The sequence below is a fragment of the Sycon ciliatum genome, chromosome 7 (assembly GCF_964019385.1).
Source record: "Sycon ciliatum chromosome 7, ocSycCili1.1, whole genome shotgun sequence".
NCBI classification, from domain to species: Eukaryota; Metazoa; Porifera; class Calcarea; order Leucosolenida; family Sycettidae; genus Sycon; species Sycon ciliatum.
Genome location: NC_088649.1, coordinates 29,890,707 through 29,907,816, shown reverse-complemented (window position 1 = coordinate 29,907,816; position 17,110 = coordinate 29,890,707). Strand labels below are relative to the sequence as shown.

Sequence of the window (17,110 nt, the reverse complement as noted above, 5' to 3'; positions counted from 1 at the left end):
TCGCCTGGCCGCTCATCCTTGAGCGCCGGCTTTGAGCGCCGGCTCTGAGCGCCGGCTATGAGCGCTGGTTCTTAGTGCCGCCTCTGAGCTCCGGCTCTGAGCGCCGGCTCTGAGCACCGGCTCTGAGCGCTGGCCCTGAGTGCTTGCCCTTACCGCTGGCTCTGAGCGCAGGCTCGCCAGGCCGATCGCCTGGCCGCTCGCCTGGCCGCTCGCCTGGTCGCTCGCCTGGCCACTCGCCTGCCCGCTCTGAGCGCCGGCTCTGCTGGCCGCTTGGCTGGCCGTTTGCCCTGCAACTCGCCTGACAGCTCGAGTGGCCGCTCGCCTGGTCGCTGGCCTGGCCGCTCGCCTGGCCGTTCGCCTGGCCGCACGCCTGACCGCTCGCTTGGCCGCTCGGCTTAGAGCGCCGGCTCCGAGGTCCGGCTCTGGGTGCCGAATCTGAGCGCCGGCTCCGAGCGCCAGCTCTGAGCGCCGGCTCTGAGCTCCGGCTCTGAGCGCCGGCTCTGAACGCCTGCTTGCCTGGCCGCCCGCTGGTCGCTTGCCTGGCCGGTGGCCTGACCGATCGCTTTGCCGCTCGGCTGGCCGCTCAGCTTTGAGCCCCGGCTCTGAGCGCCGGATCTGAGCGCCGGCTCCGATCACCGGCTCTTAGCGCCGGCTCTGAGCGCCCGCTATTAGCGCCGGCTCTGGTCGCCGGCTCTGAGCGCCGGCTCTGAGCGCCGGCACGCCTGGTCGCTCGCCTGGTCGCTCGCCTGGCCGCTCGACTGGCCGCTCGCCTGGCCGCTCCCCTGGTCGCTCGGCTGGGTGCTCGCCCTGCCACTTGCCTGACCGCTCCGAGCCGGCCAGGCGAGCGGCGAGGCGAGCGACCAGGCGAGTGGCAATGCGAGCGGCCAGGCGAGCGGCCAATCGAGAGGCAGTGCGAGCGGCAAGACTAGCGGCCAGGCGAGCCGGCACTGAGAGCCGGCGCTCAGAGCCGGCGCTCAGAGCTAGCGCTCAGAGCTGGTGCTCAGTGCCGGCGCTCGGAGCCGGCGCTCACAGCCGGCGCTCAGAGCCGGCGCTCACAGCCGGCGCTCAGAGCCGGCGCTCAAAGCGTCGCTCAAAGACGAGCGGTCAATCCAGCGGCCAGGCGAGCGGCCAGGAGAGTGGCAAGGCGAGCGGCCAGGCGAGCGGCCAGGCGAGTGGCATGGCGAGCGGGCAGGCGAGCGGTCAGGCGAGCGGACAGGCGAGCGGCCAGGCGAGCGGACAGGCGAGCGGCAAGGCCAGTGACCGGGCAGGCCGGCGCACAAAGCCGGCGTTCAGGCCGACGCACAAAGCCGGCGTTCAGGGTCAGCGCTCAGAGCCGGCGCTCAGAGCCTGCGCTCAGAGCCTCCGCTCAAATCCAGTGCTCAAAGCCGGCGCTCAAAGCTTAACGGCCAGCGGAGCGGCAATGCGAGCGGCCAGACGAGCCGCCAGGCGAGCGGCCAGGCGAGCGGCCAGACGAGCGGCCAGGCGAGCGGTAAGGCGAGCGGCCAGGCAAGCGGCCAGACAAGCGGCCAGGCGAGCGGCGAGGCGAGCAGCCAGTCATGCGGCCAGGCGAGCGGCCAGGCAAGCAGCCAGGCGAGCAGCAATGCGTGCGGCCAGGCGAGCGGCAAGGCGAGCCGGCGCTCAGAGCCAGCGGTTAGAGCCTGCGCTCGGAGCCTGCGCTCACAGCCGGCGCTCCCAGCCGGCATCTCAGAGCCGGCGCTCGGAGCCGGCGCTCAGAGCCAACCGGCCAGGAGAGCGGCCATGCAAGCGGCCAGGCGCGTGGCCAGGCGAGTTTGCACTCAAAACTGGCGCTCAAAGCCGGCGCTCAAAGCCGAGCGGCCAGCCGAGCGGCCAGGCGAGCGCCTAGGCGAGCGACCAGGCGATCGGCCAGGCAAGCGGCCTGGTGAGCCGGCGCTCAAAGAAGGCTCTGAGCGCCAGCTCACCTGGCCGCTCGCCTGGCCGCTCGTCTGGCGGCTCGCCTGGCCGCTCGCCTGGCCGCTCACCTGGCCGCTCCCCTGGCCGCTCGCCTGGATGCTCGCCTGGCCGCTCGCCTGGCCGCTCGGCTGGCAGCTCGGCTTTGAGCGCCGGCTTTTAGCGCCAGCTTTGAGCACCGGCTATGAGCGAAGCCTCTGAGCGCCGGCTCTGGTCGCCGGCTCACCTGGCCGCTCGCCTGGCCTCTCGCCTGGCCGCTCGCCTGACCGCTCGCCTGACCGCTCGCCTGGCAGCTCGTCCTTGGGCGCCGGCTCTGAGCGCCGGCTCTGAGCGCCGGCACTTAGTGCCGCCTCTGAGCGCCGGCTCTGAGCGTCGGCTCTGAGCGCCGGCCATGAGTGCTGGCCCTTACCGCTGGCTCTGAGCGCCGGCTCGCCAGGCCGCTCGCCTGGCCGCTCGCCTGGACGCTCGCCTGCCCGCTCGCCGGGTCGCTCGCCTGGCCGCTCGCCTGGCCGTTCGGCTGGCCACTCGGCTTTGAGCAACGGCTTTTCCGGCTCTGAGCGCTGCCTCCGAGCTCCGGCTCTGGGTGCCGGCTCTGAGCGCCGGCTCTGAGCTCCGGTTCTGAGCTCCGGCTCTGAGCTGTGAACGCCTGCTTGCCTGGGCGCTAGCCTGGCCGCTGGCCTGGTCACTCGCCTGGCCGGTCGCCTGGCCGATCGTCTGGCTGCTCGGCTGGCCGCTCAGCTTTGAGCACCGGCTCTGAGCGCCGGATCTGAGTCCCGGCTCCGATCGCCGGCTCTGAGCGCCGGCTCTGAGCGCCGGCTCTGGTCGCTGGCTCTGAGCGCCGGCACGCCTGGTCGCTCGCCTGGCCGCTCGCCTGGCCGCTCGCCTGGTCGCTCGGCTGGCTGCACGGCTGGCCGCTCGCCCCGCCACTCGCCTGACCGCTCGCATGGTCGCTCGCCTTGCCGCTCGCCTGGCCGCTCGGCTTTGTGCGCCTGCTTTGAGCGCCGGCTTTGGGCGCCAGGTCTGAGCGCCGGCCAGGCGGCACTGGTTGCACTGGGCGGCCAGGCGAGCGGCCAGGCGAGCGGCAATGCGAGCGGCCAGGCGAGCTGGCGCTCAAAGCCGGCGCTTAGAGCCTGCGCTGACAGCCGGCGATCACAGTCGGCGCTCACAGCCTGCGATCAGACCTGGCGCTCACAGCCGGCGCTCGGACCCGGCGCTCAAAGCCGAGCGGCGAGCCGAGAGGTCAGGCGAATGGCCAGGCGAGTGGCCAGCCAAGCGGCCAGGCAAACGGCCAGGCGAGCGGCCAGGCGAGCGGCATTGCGAGCGGCCAGGCGAGCGGCCAGGCGGGCCGGCGCTTAGTGCCACAGCCCAGAGCCGGCGCTCAGAGCCGGCGCTCAGAGCTGGCGCGCAGGGCCAGCGCACAAAGCCGGCAATCAAAGACGAGCGGCCAGCCGAGCGGCCAGGCGATCGGTCAGGCGAGCGGCGAGGCAAGCGGCCAGGCAAACGGCCAGGCGAGCGGCAAGGCGAGCGACCAGACGAGCGGCAAGGCGAGCGGCCAGACGAGCGGCCAGGCGAGCCGGCGCTCAGAGCCGGCGCTCAGAGCCGGCGCTTAGAGCCTGCGCTCAAATCCAGTGCTCGAAGCCATCGCTCAAAGCCTAACGAGCGGCAATGCGAGCGGCCAGGCGAGCGGCCAAGCGAGAGGCCGTGCGAGCGGCCAGACGAGCGGCCAGGCGAGCCGGCACTGAGAGCCGGCGCTCAGAGCTGGTGTTAGAGCCGGCGCTCGGAGCCGGCGCTCACAGCCGGCGCTTACAGCCGACGCTCAGAGCCGGCGCTCACAGCCGGCGCTCACAGCCGGCGCTCACAGCCGGTGCTCAGAGCCGGCGCTCAAAGCGTCGCTCAAAGACGAGCGGCCAATCGAGCGGCTATGCGAGCGGCCAGGAGAGCGGCAAGGCGAGCGGCCAGGCGAGCGGCCAGGCGAGCGGCCAGGCGAGCGGACAGGCGAGCGGCAAGGCCAGCGGCCGGGCAGGCCGGCGCACAAAGCCGGCGTTCAGGGCCGGCGCACAGAGCCGGCGCTCAGAGCCTGCGCTCAAATCAAGTGCTCAAAGCCGGCGCTCAAAGCCTAACTGCTAGCGGAGCGGCGAGGCGAGCGGCCAGGCGAGCGGCCAGGCGAGCGGCCAGGCGAGCGGCCAGGCGAGTGGCCAGGCAAGCGGCCAGACAAGCGGCCAGACGAGCGGCCAGGCGAGCAGCCAGTCATGCGGCCAGGCGAGCGGCCAGGTAAGCAGCCAGGCGAGCAGCAATGCGTGCGGCCAGGCGAGCGGCAAGGCGAGTCGGCGTTCGGAGCCAGCGGTTAGAGCCTGCGCTCGGAGCCGGCGCTCACAGCCGGCGCTCCCAGCCGGCGCTCGGAGCCGGTGCTCAAAGCCAAGCGGCCAGGCGAGCGGCCATGCGAGCGGCCAGGCGCGTGGTCAGGCGAGTTTGCAGTCAAAACCGGCGCTCAAAGCCGGCGCTCAAAGCCGAGCGGCCAGCCGAGCGGCCAGGCGAGCGCCCAGGCGAGCGACCAGGCGATCGGCCAGGCAAGCGGCCAGGCGAGCCGGCGCTCAAAGCCGGCGCTCAGAGCCTGCTCTGACAGCCGGCGATCACAGCCGGCGCTCACAGCCGGCGATCAGAGCCGGCGCTCAAAGCCGGCGAGCGGCCAGGAGAGCGGCCAGGCGATCGGTCAGGCGATCGGCAAGGCAAGCAGCCAGGCGAGCGGCCAGGCGAGCGGCAAGACGAGCGGCCAGGCGAGCCGGCGCTCAGAGCCGGCGCTCAGAGCAGGCGGTAAGAGCCTGCGCTCAAATCCAGTGCTCGAAGCCATCGCTCAAAGCCTAACGAGCGGCAAGGCGAGCGGCCAGGCGAGCGACAAAGCGAGCGGCCAGGCGAGCGACCAGGCGAGCGGCAATGCGAGCGGCCAGGCGAGCGGCCAAGCGAGAGGCCGTGGAAGCGGCCAGAGGAGCGGCTAGGCGAGCCGGCACTGAGAGCTGGCGCTCAGAGCCGGCGCTCACAACCGCGCTCACAACCGGCGCTCACAACCGGGGCTTACAGCCGGCGCTCAGTGCCGGCGCTCAGAGCCGGCGCTCAGAGCCGGCGCTCAGAGCCGGTGCTCAGAGCCGGCGCTCAAAGACGAGCGGCCAATTGAGTGGCCAGGCGAGCGGCCAGGAGAGCGGCCAGGCAACGGCCAGGCGCGCGGCCAGGCGAGCGGCTAGGCGAACGGCCAGGCGAGCGGCCAGGCGAGCGGCAAGGCGGGCGGCCGGGCAGGCCGGCGCTCAAAGCCGACGCTCAGGGCCGGCGCTCAGAGCCGGCGCTCAGAGCCTGCGCTCAAATCCAGTGCTCAAAGCCGGCGCTCAAAGCCTAACGGCCAGCCGAGCGGCAAGGCGAGCGGCCAAGCGAGCGGCCAGACGAGTGGCCAGGCGAGCGGCCAGGCCAGCAGCCAGTCATGCGGCCAGGCGAGCAGCCAGGAAAGCGGCCAGGTGAGCGGCAATGCGTGCGGCCAGGCGAGCGGCAAGGCGAGCCGGCGCTCAGAGCCGGCGGTTAGAGCCGACGCTCAGAGCCGGTGCTCACAGCCGGCGTTCCAAGCCGGCACCTCAGAGCCGGCGCCCAGAGCCGGCGCTCAGAGCCGGCGCTCAGAGCCGGTGCTCAAAGCCGAGCGGCCAGGCGAGCGACCAGGCGAGCGGCCAGGCGCGTGGCCAGGCGTGTGGCCAGGCGAGTTTGCGCTTAAAACCGGTGCTCAAAGCCGCGCTCAAAGCCGAGCGGCCACCCGAGCGGCCAGGCAAGCCGCCAGGTTAGCGGCCAGGCGAGCGACCAGGCAATCGGCCAGGCACGTGGCCAGGCGAGCCGGCGCTCAAAGCCGGAGCTCAGAGCCTGCGCTGATAGCCAGCGATCACAGCCGGCGCTCACAGCCGGCGGACAGAGCAGGCGCTCAAAACCAAGCGGTAAGCCAAGTGGCCGGGCGAGTGGCCAGGGTAGCGGCAAGCCGAGCGGCCAGGCGAGCGGGCAGGCGAGCGGCATTGCGAGCGTGCAGGCGAGCGGCCAGGCATGCCGGCGCTCTGAGCGCAGGAGCCGGCGCTAAGAGCCAGCGCTCCGAGCCGGCGCTCAGAGCCGGCGCTCAGAGCCGGCGCTCAGAACCGGCGCTCAAAGCCGGCAATCAAAGACGAGCGGCCAGCCGAGCGGCCAGGCGAGCGGCCAGGTGAGCAGCCAGGCGAGCGGCCAGGCGAGCGGCCAGGCGATCGGCAAGGTATGCGGCCAGGCGAGCCGGCGCTCAGGGCCGGCGTTAAGAGCCGGCGCTTAGAGCCTGCCCTCAAATCCAGTGCTCAAAGCCATCGCTCAATGGCTAACGAACGGCAAGGCTAGCTGCCAGGCCGGGGCTCAGGGCCGGCGCTCAGAGCCGGCGCTCAGAGCCGGCGCTCAAAGCGGCGCTCAAAGACGATCCGCCAGGCGAGCGGCCAGGCGAGCGGCCAGGCGAGCGGCCAGCCCAGCGGCCAGGGGAGCGGCCAGGCGAGCAGCAAGGCGAGCGGCCAGGCAAGCCGGCACTCAGAGCCGGCGCTCAGGGCCGGCGCTCAGTGCCGGCGCTCAGAACCGGCGGTCAGAGCTTGCGCTCAAATCCAGTGCTCAAAGCTGGCACTCAAATCCAAACGGCCAGGCGAGCGGCACGGCGAGCTAACAGGCGAGCGGCCAGGTTAGTGGCCAGGCGAGCGGCCAGGCGGGCGGCCGGGCGAGCGGCCAGACGAGCCGGCCAGACGAGCGGCCAGGCGAGCGGCCAGTCATGTGGCCAGGCGTGCGGCTAGGCGAGCGGCAATGCGAACGGCCAGGCGAGCCGGCGGTCAGAGCTGGCGATCAGAGCTGGCGCTCAGAGCCGCACTCACAGCCGGCGCTCCCAGCCGGCGCTCAGAGCCGGCGCAAAGAGCCGGCGCTCAAAGCCGAGCGGCCAGGCGAGTGGCCAGGCGAGCGGTCAGGCGAGCGGCCAGGCACGTGGCCAGGCGAGCCGGCGCTCAAAGCTGTTGCTCAAAGCCGAGCGGCCAGGCGAGCGGCCAGGCGAGCGGCCAGGCTAGCGGCCAGTCAAGCGACCAGGCGATCGGCCACGCAAGCGGCCAGGCGAGCGCCAGGCGAGCGGTCAGGCGAGCCGGGGCTCAGAGCCGGCGCTTAAAGCCTTCGCTCAGAGCCAGCGCTGACAGCCGGCAATCACAGCTGGCGATCAGAGCCGGCGTTCAGAGCCGATGCACGAAGCCAAGGCGAGCGGCCGGGCGAGCGGCCAGTCGAGCGGCATTTCGAGGGGGCAGGCGAGCGGCCAGGCATGCCTGAGCTGAGAGCCGGCGCTGAGAGCCGGTGCCCAGAGCCGGCGCTAGGAGCAAGCGCTCAGAGCAGGCGCTCAGACCCGGCGCTCAGAGCCGGCGCTCAAAGCCAACAATCAAAGACAAGCGGCCAGCCGAGCGGCCAGGCGATCGGCCAGGCGAGCGGCCAGGCGAGCGGCCAGGCGAGCGGCCATTTGAGCGGCAAGGCGAGCGGCAAGGCGAGCGTCCAGGCGAGCCGGCGCTCAGAACCGGCCCACAGAGCCGGCGCTCAGAGCCGGCGCTAAATATGAGTCGGCGCACAGAGCCGGCGCTCAGAGCCGGGCGCTCAGAACCGGTGCTCACAGCCGGCGCTCAGAGCCAGCGCTCAGAGCCAGCGCTCAGAGCCGGCGCTCAGAGCCGGCGCTCGAAGACGAGCGGCCAGCCGAGCGACCAGGCGAGCGGCCAGGCGAGCGGCCAGGCGAGCGGTCAGACGAGCGGCCAGGCGGGCGGCCAGGCGAGCGGCAAGGCGAGCGGACAGGCGAGCGGCCAGGCGAGCGGCCAGGCGAGCGGCCAGGCGAGCGATTCGGCGAGCCGGCGCTCACAGCCGTCGCTCAGAGCCGGCGCTCAAGGACGAGCGACCAGGCGAGCGACCAGGCGAGCGGCCAGGCGAGCGGGCAGGCGAGCGGCCACGCGAGCGGCCAGGCTAGCAGCCAGGCGAGCGCGCAGGCGAGCAGCCAGAAGAGCGGCCAGGCAAGCGGCCAGGTGAGCGGCATTGCGAGCAGCCAGGAGAGTGGCCAGGCGGGCGGCCAGTTGAGTGGCCAGGCGAGCGGCCAGGCGAGCTGGCGCTTAGAGCCGACGCTCAAAGCCAGCGCTCAGAGCCTGCGCTGACAGCCGGCGCTCAAAGCCGAGCGGCCAGGCGAGTGGCCAGGGGAGCGGCCAGGCGAGCGGCCAGGCGAGCGGCCGGGCGAGCGGCCAGACGAGCGGCCAGGCGGGCCGGCGCCAAGAGCCAGCGCTCCGAGCCGGCGTTCAGATCCGTCGCTCAGAGTCGGCGCTCAGAGCTGGCGCTCAGAGCCGGCGCTCAGGGCCGCCGCTCAGAGTCGGCGCTCAGAGCCGGCGCTCAGAGCCGACGCTCAGATCCGGCGCTCAGGGCCGGCGCTCAGAGCCGGCGCTCAGGGCCGGCGCTCATGGCCGGCGCTCATGGCCGGCGCTCAGGGCCGGCGCTCAGAGCCGGCACTCAGAGCCGACACTCAGAACCTGCGCTCAAATCAAGTGCTCAAAGCCGGCGCTCAAAGCCTAACGGCCAGCTGAGCGGCAAGGCGAGCGGCCAGGCGAACGGCCAGGCGAGCGGCCAGGCAACCGGCCAGGCGAGCAACCAGGCTAACCAGCGCTCACAGCCGGCGCTCACAGCCCGCGCTCACAGCCGGCGATCACAGCCGGCGCTCACAGCCGGCGCACACAGCCGGCACTCACAGCCGGGGCTCGAAGCCGAGCGGCGAGCCGAGTGGCAAGGCGAGCGGCAAGGCGAGCGGCCAGGCAAGCGGTCAGAGGAGCGACCAGGCGGGTGGCCAGGCGAGCGGCAAGGCAAGCGGACAGGCGAGCGGCCAGGCGAGCGGCCAGGCGAGCGATTCGGCGAGCCGGCGCTCACAGCCGTCGCTCGGCGCTCAAAGACGAGCGGCCAGGCGAGCGACCAGGCGAGCGGCCAGGCGAGCGGCCAGGCGAGCGGCCACGCGAGCGGCCAGGCTAGCAGCCAGGCGAGCGCGCAGGCGAGCGGCCAGAAGAGCGGCCAGGCAAGCGGCCAGGTGAGCGGCATTGCGAGCGGCCAGGAGAGCGGCCAGGCGGGCGGCCAGTTGAGTGGCAGGCGTGTTGGCGCTTAGAGCTTGCGCTGACAGCCGGGGCTCAAAGCCGAGCGGCCAGGAGAGTGGCCAGGCGAGCGGCCAGGCGAGCGGCCGGGCGAGCGGCCAGACGAGCGGCCAGGCGGGCCGGCGTCCAGAGCCGGCGCCAAGAGCCAGCGCTCCGAGCCGGCGTTCAGATTCGTCGCTCAGAGTCGCCGCTCAGAGCTGGCGCTCAGAGCCGGCGCTCAGGGCCGCCACTCAGAGTCGGGGCTCAGAGCCGAAGCTCAGAGCCGGCGCTCAGGACCGGCGCTCAGGGCCGGCGCTCAGGGCCGGCGAGCGGCCAGGCAACCGGCCAGGCGAGCGGCCAGGATAACCGGCGCTCACAGCCGGCGCTCACAGCCCGGGCTCACAGCCGGCGCTCACAGCCGGCGCACACAGCCGGCACTCACAGCCGGGGCTCGAAGCCGAGCGGTGAGCCGAGCGGCAAGGCGAGCGGCCAGGCGAGCGGCCAGGCGCGCGGCCAGGCGAGCCAGCGCTCAGAGCCGCGCTCAGAGCCGCGCTCAGAGCCGGCGCTCAGAGCCGGCGCTCAGAGCCTGCGCTCAAAGCCGGCGCTCAAAGACGAGCGGCCAGCCGAGCGGCCAGCCGAGCGGCCAGGAGAGCGGCCAGGCGAGCGGCCAGGCGAGCTGCCAGGCGAGCGGCCATGCGCGCGGCCAGGCGAGCCGGCGTTCAAGGCCGAGCGGCCAGCCAAGCGGCCAGGCGAGCGGCCAGGCGAGCGACCAGGCGAGCGGCCAGGCGAGCGGCCAGGCGAGCGGCCAGGCGGGCGGCCAGGCGAGCGGCCAGGCGAGCGGCCAGGCGAACGGCCAGGCGAGCGGCCGGGCGGTTGGCCAGGCGAGCGACCAGGCGAGCGGCCAGGCGAGCGGCCAGGAGAGCCGCCAGGCGAGCGGCCAGGCGAACCGGCGCTCAGAGCCGTCGCTAAGAGTCGGCGCTCAGAGCCGGCGCTCTGAGCCGGCGCTCAGAACCGGCGCTCAGGGCCGGCGCTCATGGCCGGCGCTCATGGCCGGCGCTCAGAGCCGGCACTCAGAGCCGGCGCTCAGAGCCAGCGCTCAGAGCCTACGCTCAAAGCCGGCGCTCAAAGACGAGCGGCCAGGCGAACGGCCAAGAGACCGACCAGGCGAGCGACCAGGCGAGCGGCCAGGCGAGCGGCAAGGCGAGCGCCCCGGCGAGCTCAGAGCCGGCACTCACAGCCGGCGCTCACAGCCGGGGCTCAGAGCCGGCGCTCAGAGCCGAGCGGCGGGCCGAGCGGCCAGCCGAGCGGCAAAGCGCACGGCCAGGCGAGCGGCCAGGCGCACGGCAAGGCGAGCCAGCGCTCAGAGCCAGAGCCGGTGCTCAGAGCCGGCGCTCAGAGCCGGCACTCACAGCCGGGGCTCGAAGCCGAGCGGCGAGCCGAGCGGCAAGGCGAGCGGCCAGGGAAGCGGCCAGGCAAGCGGTCAGAGGAGCGGCCAGGCGAGCGGCCAGGCGAGCGGCCAGGCGAGCGGCAAGGCGAGCGGACAGGCGAGCGGCCAGGCGAGGGGCCAGGCGAGAGATTCGGCAAGCCGGCGCTCACAGCCGTCGCTCGGCGCTCAAAGACGAGCGGCCAGGCGAGCGACCAGGCGAGCGGCCAGGCGAGCGGCCAGGCGAGCGGCCAGGCGAGCGGCCAGGCGAGCGGCCACGCGAGCGGCCAGGCTAGCAGCCAGGCGAGCGCGCAGGCGAGCGGCCAGAAGAGCGGCCAGGCAAGCGGCCAGGTGAGCGGCATTGCGAGCGGCCAGGAGAGCGGCCAGGCGGGCGGCCAGTTGAGTGGCCAGGCAAGCGGCCAGGCGTGTTGGCGCTTAGAGCCGACGCTCAAAGCCTGCGCTCAGAGCCTGCGCTGACAGCCGGCGCTCAAAGCCGAGCGGCCAGGAGAGTGGCCAGGGGAGCGGCCAGGCAAGCGGCCAGGCGAGCGGCCGGGCGAGCGGCCAGACGAGCGGCCAGGCGGGCCGGCGTCCAGAGCCGGCGCCAAGAGCCAGCGCTCCGAGCCGGCGTTCAGATTCGTCGCTCAGAGTCGCCGCTCAGAGCTGGCGCTCAGAGCCGGCGCTCAGGGCCGCCGCTCAGAGTCGGCGCTCAGAGCCGAAGGTCAGAGCCGGCGCTCAGGACCGGCGCTCAGGGCCGACGCTCAGGGCCGGCGAGCGGCCAGGCAACCGGCCAGGCGAGCGGCCAGGATAACCGGCGCTCACAGCCGGCGCTCACAGCCCGCGCTCACAGCCGGCGCTCACAGCCGGCGCTCACAGCCGGCGCACACAGCCGGCACTCACAGCCGGGGCTCGAAGTCGAGCGGCGAGCCGAGCGGCAAGGCGAGCGGACAGGCGAGCGGCCAGGCGCGCGGCCAGGCGCGCGGCCAGGCGAGCCAGCGCCCAGAGCCCCGCTCAGAGCCGGCGCTCAGAGCCGGCGCTCAGAGCCTGCGCTCAAAGCCGGCGCTCAAAGACGAGCGGCCAGCCGCGCGGCCAGGAGAGCGGCCAGGCGAGCGGCCAGGCGAGCTGCCAGGCGAGCCGCCATGCGCACGGCCAGGCGAGCCGGCGCTCAAGGCCGAGCGGCCAGCCAAGCGGCCAGGCGAGCGGCCAGGCGAGCGGCCAGGCGAGCGGCCAGGCGAGCGGCCAGGCGGGCGGCCAGGCGAGCGGCCAGGCGAGCGGCCAGGCGAGCGGCCAGGCGAGCGGCCGGGCGGTTGGCCAGGCGAGCGACCAGGCGAGCGGCCAGGCGAGCGGCCAGGAGAGCGGCCACGCGAGCGGCCAGGCTAGCAGCCAGGCGAGCGCGCAGGCGAGCGGCCAGAAGAGCGGCCAGGCAAGCGGCCAGTTGAGCGGCATTGCGAGCGGCCAGGAGAGCGGCCACGCGGGTGGCCAGTTGAGTGGCCAGGCGAGCGGCCAGGCGAGCTGGCGCTTAGAGCCGACGCTCAAAGCCGGCGCTCAGAGCCTGCGCTGACAGCCGGCGCTCAAAGCCGAGCGGCCAGGAGAGGGGCCAGGGGAGCGGCCAGGCGAGCGGCCAGGCGACCGGCCGGGCGAGCGGCCAGACGAGCGGCCAGGCGGGCCGGCGTCCAGAGCCGGCGCCAAGAGCCAGCGCTCCGAGCTGGCGTTCAGATTCGTCACTCAGAGTCGGCGCTCAGAGCTGGCGCTCAGAGCCGGCGCTCAGGGCCGCCGCTCAGAGTCGGCGCTCAGAGCCGAAGCTCAGAGCCGGCGCTCAGGACCGGCGCTCAGGGCCGGCGCTCAGGGCCGGCGAGCGGCCAGGCAACCGGCCAGGCGAGCGGCCAGGATAACCGGCGCTCACAGCCGGCGCTCACAGCCCGCGCTCACAGCCGGCGCTCACAGCCGGCGCACACAGCCGGCACTCACAGCCGGGGCTCGAAGCCGAGCGGTGAGCCGAGCGGCAAGGCGAGCGGCCAGGCGAGCGGCCAGGCGCGCGGCCAGGCGAGCCAGCGCTCAGAGCCCCGCTCAGAGCCGGCGCTCAGAGCCGGCGCTCAGAGCCTGCGCTCAAAGCCGGCGCTCAAAGACGAGCGGCCAGCCGAGCGGCCAGCCGAGCGGCCAGGAGAGCGGCCAGGCGAGCGGCCAGGCGAGCTGCCAGGCGAGCGGCCATGCGCGCGGCCAGGCGAGCCGGCGCTCAAGGCCGAGCGGCCAGCCAAGCGGCCAGGCGAGCGGCCAGGCGAGCGACCAGGCGAGCGGCCAGGCGAGCGGCCAGGCGAGCGGCCAGGCGGGCGGCCAGGCGAGCGGCCAGGCGAGCGGCCAGGCGAGCGGCCAGGCGAGCGGCCGGGCGGTTGGCCAGGCGAGCGACCAGGCGAGCGGCCAGGCGAGCGGCCAGGAGAGCCGCCAGGCGAGCGGCCAGGCGAACCGGCGCTCAGAGCCGTCGCTAAGTGTCGGCGCTCAGAGCCGGCGCTCAGAGCCGGCGCTCAGAACCGGCGCTCAGAGCCGGCGCTCAGAGCCGGCGCTCAGAGCCGGCGCTCAGAGCCGGCACTCAGAGCCGGCGCTCAGAGCCAACGCTCAGAGCCTACGCTCAAAGCCGGCGCTCAAAGACGAGCGGCCAGGCGAACGGCCAAGAGACCGGCCAGGCGAGCGACCAGGCGAGCGGCCAGGCGAGCGGCAAGGCGAGCGCCCCGGCGAGCTCAGAGCCGGCACTCACAGCCGGCGCTCACAGCCGGGGCTTAGAGCTGGCGCTCAGAGCCGAGCGGCCAGCCGAGCGGCCAGCCGAGCGGCCAAGCGCACGGCCAGGCGAGCGGCCAGGCGCACGGCAAGGCGAGCCAGCGCTCAGAGCCAGAGCCGGTGCTCAGAGCCGGCGCTCAGAGCCGGCACTCACAGCCGGGGCTCGAAGCCGAGCGGCGAGCCGAGCGGCAAGGCGAGCGGCGAGCCGAGCGGCAAGGCGAGCGGCCAGGGAAGCGGCCAGGCAAGCGGTCAGAGGAGCGGCCAGGCGAGCGGCCAGGCGAGCGGCAAGGCGAGCGGACAGGCGAGCGGCCAGGCGAGCGGCCAGGCGAGCGATTCGGCGAGCCGGCGCTCACAGCCGTCGCTCGGCGCTCAAAGACGAGCGGCCAGGCGAGCGACCAGGCGAGCGGCCAGGCGAGCGGCCAGGCGAGCGGCCACGCGAGCGGCCAGGCTAGCAGCCAGGCGAGCGCACAGGCGAGCGGCCAGAAGAGCGGCCAGGCAAGCGGCCAGGTGAGCGGCATTGCGAGCGGCCAGGAGAGCGGCCAGGCGGGCGGCCAGTTGAGTGGCCAGGCGAGCGGCCAGGCGTGTTGGCGCTTAGAGCCGACGCTCAAAGCCGGCGCTCAGAGCCTGCGCTGACAGCCGGCGCTCAAAGCCGAGCGGCCAGGAGAGTGGCCAGGGGAGCGGCCAGGCGAGCGGCCAGGCGAGCGGCCGGCGAGCGGCCAGACGAGCGGCGAGGCGGGCCGGCGTCCAGAGCCGGCGCCAAGAGCCAGCGCTCCGAGCCGGCGTTCAGATTCGTCGCTCAGAGTCTCCGCTCAGAGCTGGCGCTCAGAGCCGGCGCTCAGGGCTGCAGCTCTGAGTCGGCGCTCAGAGCCGAAGCTCAGAGCCGGCGCTCAGGACCGGCGCTCAGGGCCGGCGCTCAGGGCCGGCGAGCGGCCAGGCAACCGGCCAGGCGAGCGGCCAGGATAACCGGCGCTCACAGCCGGCGCTCACAGCCCGGGCTCACAGCCGGCGCTCACAGCCGGCGCTCACAGCCGGCGCAAACAGCCGGCACTCACAGCCGGGGCTCGAAGCCGAGCGGCGAGCCGCAAGGCGAGCGGCCAGGCGAGCGGCCAGGCGAGCGGCCAGGCGCGCGGCCAGGCGAGCCAGCGCTCAGAGCCGCGCTCAGAGCCGGCGCTCAGAGTCGGCGCTCAGAGCCTGAGCTCAAAGCCGGCGCTCAAAGACGAGCGGCCAGCCGCGCGGCCAGGAGAGCGGCCAGGCGAGCGGCCAGGCGAGCTGCCAGGCGAGCGGCGATGCGCGCGGCCAGGCGAGCCGGCGCTCAAGGCCGAGCGGCCAGCCAAGCGGCCAGGAGAGCGGCCAGGCGAGCGGCCAGGCGGGCGGCCAGGCGAGCGGCCAGGCGAGCGGCCAGGCGAGAGGCCAGGCGAGCGGCCGGGCGGTTGGCCAGGCGAGCGGCCAGGCGAGCGGCCAGGAGAGCCGCCAGGCGAGCGGCCAGGCGAGCGGCCAGGCGAGCGGCCAGGCGAGCGGCCACGCGAGCGGCCAGGCTAGCAGCCAGGCGAGCGCGCAGGCGAGCGGCCAGAAGAGCGGCCAGGCAAGCGGCCAGGTGAGCGGCATTGCGAGCGGCCAGGAGAGCGGCCAGGCGGGCGGCCAGTTGAGTGGCCAGGCGAGCGGCCAGGCGAGCTGGCGCTTAGAGCCGACGCTCAAAGCCGGCGCTCAGAGCCTGCGCTGACAGCCGGCGCTCAAAGCCGAGCGGCCAGGCGAGCGGCCAGGCGAGCGGCCGGGCGAGCGGCCAGACGAGCGGCCAGGCGAGCAGCCGGGCGAGCGGCCAGACGAGCGGCCAGGCGGGCCGGCGTCCAGAACCGGCGCCAAGAGCCAGCGCTCCGAGCCGGCGTTCAGATTCGTCGCTCAGAGTCGGCGCTCAGAGCTGGCGCTCAGAGCCGGCGCTCAGGGCCGCCGCTCAGAGTCGGCGCTCAGAGCCGAAGCTCAGAGCCGAAGCTCAGAGCCGGCGCTCAGGGCCGGCGCTCAGGGCCGGCGAGCGGCCAGGCAACCGGCCAGGCGAGCGGCCAGGATAACCGGCGCTCACAGCCGGCGCTCACAGCCCGCCCTCACAGCCGGCGCTCACAGCCGGCGCTCACAGCCGGCGCTCACAGCCGGCGCACACAGCCGGCACTCACAGCCGGGGCTCGAAGCCGAGCGGCGAGCCGAGCGGCAAGGCGAGCGGCCAGGCGAGCGGCCAGGCGCGCGGCCAGGCGAGCCAGCGCTCAGAGCCGCGCTCAGAGCCGGCGCTCAGAGCCGGCGCTCAGAGCCGGCGCTCAGAGCCTGCGCTCAAAGCCGGCGCTCAAAGACGAGCGGCCAGCCGAGCGGCCAGGAGAGCGGCCAGGCGAGCGGCCAGGCGAGCGGCCAGGCGAGCTGCCAGGCGAGCGGCCATGCGCGCGGCCAGGCGAGCCGCCGCTCAAGGCCGAGCGGCCAGCCAAGCGGCCAGGCGAGCGGCCAGGCGAGCGACCAGGCGAGCGGCCAGACGAGCGGCCAGGCGAGCGGCCAGGCGGGCGGCCAGGCGGCCGGCCAGGCGAGCGGCCAGGCGAGCGTCCAGGCGAGCGGCCAGGCGAGCGGCCAGGCGAACGGCCAGGCGAGCGGCCGGGCGGTTGGCCAGGCGAGCGGCCAGGCGAGCGGCCAGGAGAGCCGCCAGGCGAGCGGCCAGGCGAACCGGCGCTCAGAGCCGTCGCTAAGAGTCGGCGCTCAGAGCCGGCGCTCAGAGCCGGCGCTCAGAACCGGCGCTCAGAGCCCGCGCTCAGAGCCCGCGCTCAGAGCCGGCGCTTAGAGCCGGCGCTCAGAGCCCGCGCTCAGAGCCGGCGCTCAGAGCCGCGCAGTCAGAGCCGGCGCTCAGAGCCTACGCTCAAAGCCGGCGCTCAAAGACGAGCGGCCAGGCGAACGGCCAAGAGACCGGCCAGGCGAGCGACCAGGCGAGCGACCAGGCGAGCGGCCAGGCGAGCGGCCAGGCGAGCGGCAAGGCGAGCGCCCCGGCGAGCTCAGAGCCGGCGCTCACAGCCGGCGCTCACAGCCGGGGCTTAGAGCCGGCGCTCAGAGCCGAGCGGCCAGCCGAGCGGCCAGCCGAGCGGCCAGGCGCACGGCCAGGCGAGCGGCCAGGCGCACGGCCAGGCGAGCCAGCACTCAGAGCCGGCGCTCAGAGCCGGCGCTCAGAGCCGGTGCTCAAAGTCGGCGCTCAGAGCCGGCGCTCAAAGCCGGCGCTCAAAGCCGGCGCTCAAAGCCGAGCGGCCAGCCAAGCGGCCCGGCGAGCGGCCAGGCGAGCGGCCAGGCGAGCGGCCGAGCGAGCGACCAGGCGAGCGGCCAGGCGAGCGGCCGGGCGGGCGGCCAGGCGAATGGCCAGGAGGCGCTCAGAACCGGCGCTCAAAGCCGGCGCCTTTTCCGCGAAAAAGGCTAGAAACCTCTTTGCAGTAACGAAAAAGCATACAGAAAACGAAACTGAGAACAAAACGAGAAAACTGTGTGCAGTCAAGGAAGAGCGGTATAGGAAACTTACCTGCGAATAAGACAGAGAAATCCGTATGCAGTCTCGAAAGCGTCATAATTATACTGGTAGGAAACGTGTACCTGGGAACAAGAGAGCAATATGAGTAATAAATAGGAGTGCTCTAGTTGATTCAAATGGGGGTAAAAACAAAAACACACCTGGCATAGTGGCAGTATGGCGGTAAATACATACCTGCTCTCACAGGCTCTCTAGGCTGCAAAGTTATTCTAGCACAGAGCTCTCCTTCTCACCACCACACCATCAGTTTGCGCCTGGTGCCTAGTCGATGCATGGCTGGTGGTATCCGACAAAGCAGGCTGGGTCATACTGCCAGGT

General features: G+C 73.7%; 3 protein-coding genes across 3 annotated transcripts; all 3 read left to right on the top strand.

Annotated features, from left to right (window-relative positions):
- The first annotated feature begins 874 nt into the window (after window positions 1-874).
- LOC135821815 (transcriptional regulatory protein AlgP-like) lies at window positions 875-1,864 on the top strand. Its single transcript, XM_065334810.1, has one exon. The coding sequence runs from the start codon at window positions 875-877 to the stop codon at window positions 1,862-1,864; it is 990 nt and encodes a 329-aa protein (XP_065190882.1).
- Window positions 1,865-3,594: 1,730 nt separating this feature from the next.
- Window positions 3,595-4,056, top strand: LOC135821814 (merozoite surface protein 2-like). The gene has a single exon (XM_065334809.1). It carries the CDS (start codon window positions 3,595-3,597, stop codon window positions 4,054-4,056), a length of 462 nt encoding a protein of 153 aa, XP_065190881.1.
- An 804-nt stretch (window positions 4,057-4,860) lies between these two features.
- On the top strand, window positions 4,861-5,433 carry LOC135821813 (late histone H1-like). Its single transcript, XM_065334808.1, has one exon. It carries the CDS (start codon window positions 4,861-4,863, stop codon window positions 5,431-5,433), a length of 573 nt encoding a protein of 190 aa, XP_065190880.1.
- The last annotated feature ends 11,677 nt before the right edge of the window (window positions 5,434-17,110 follow it).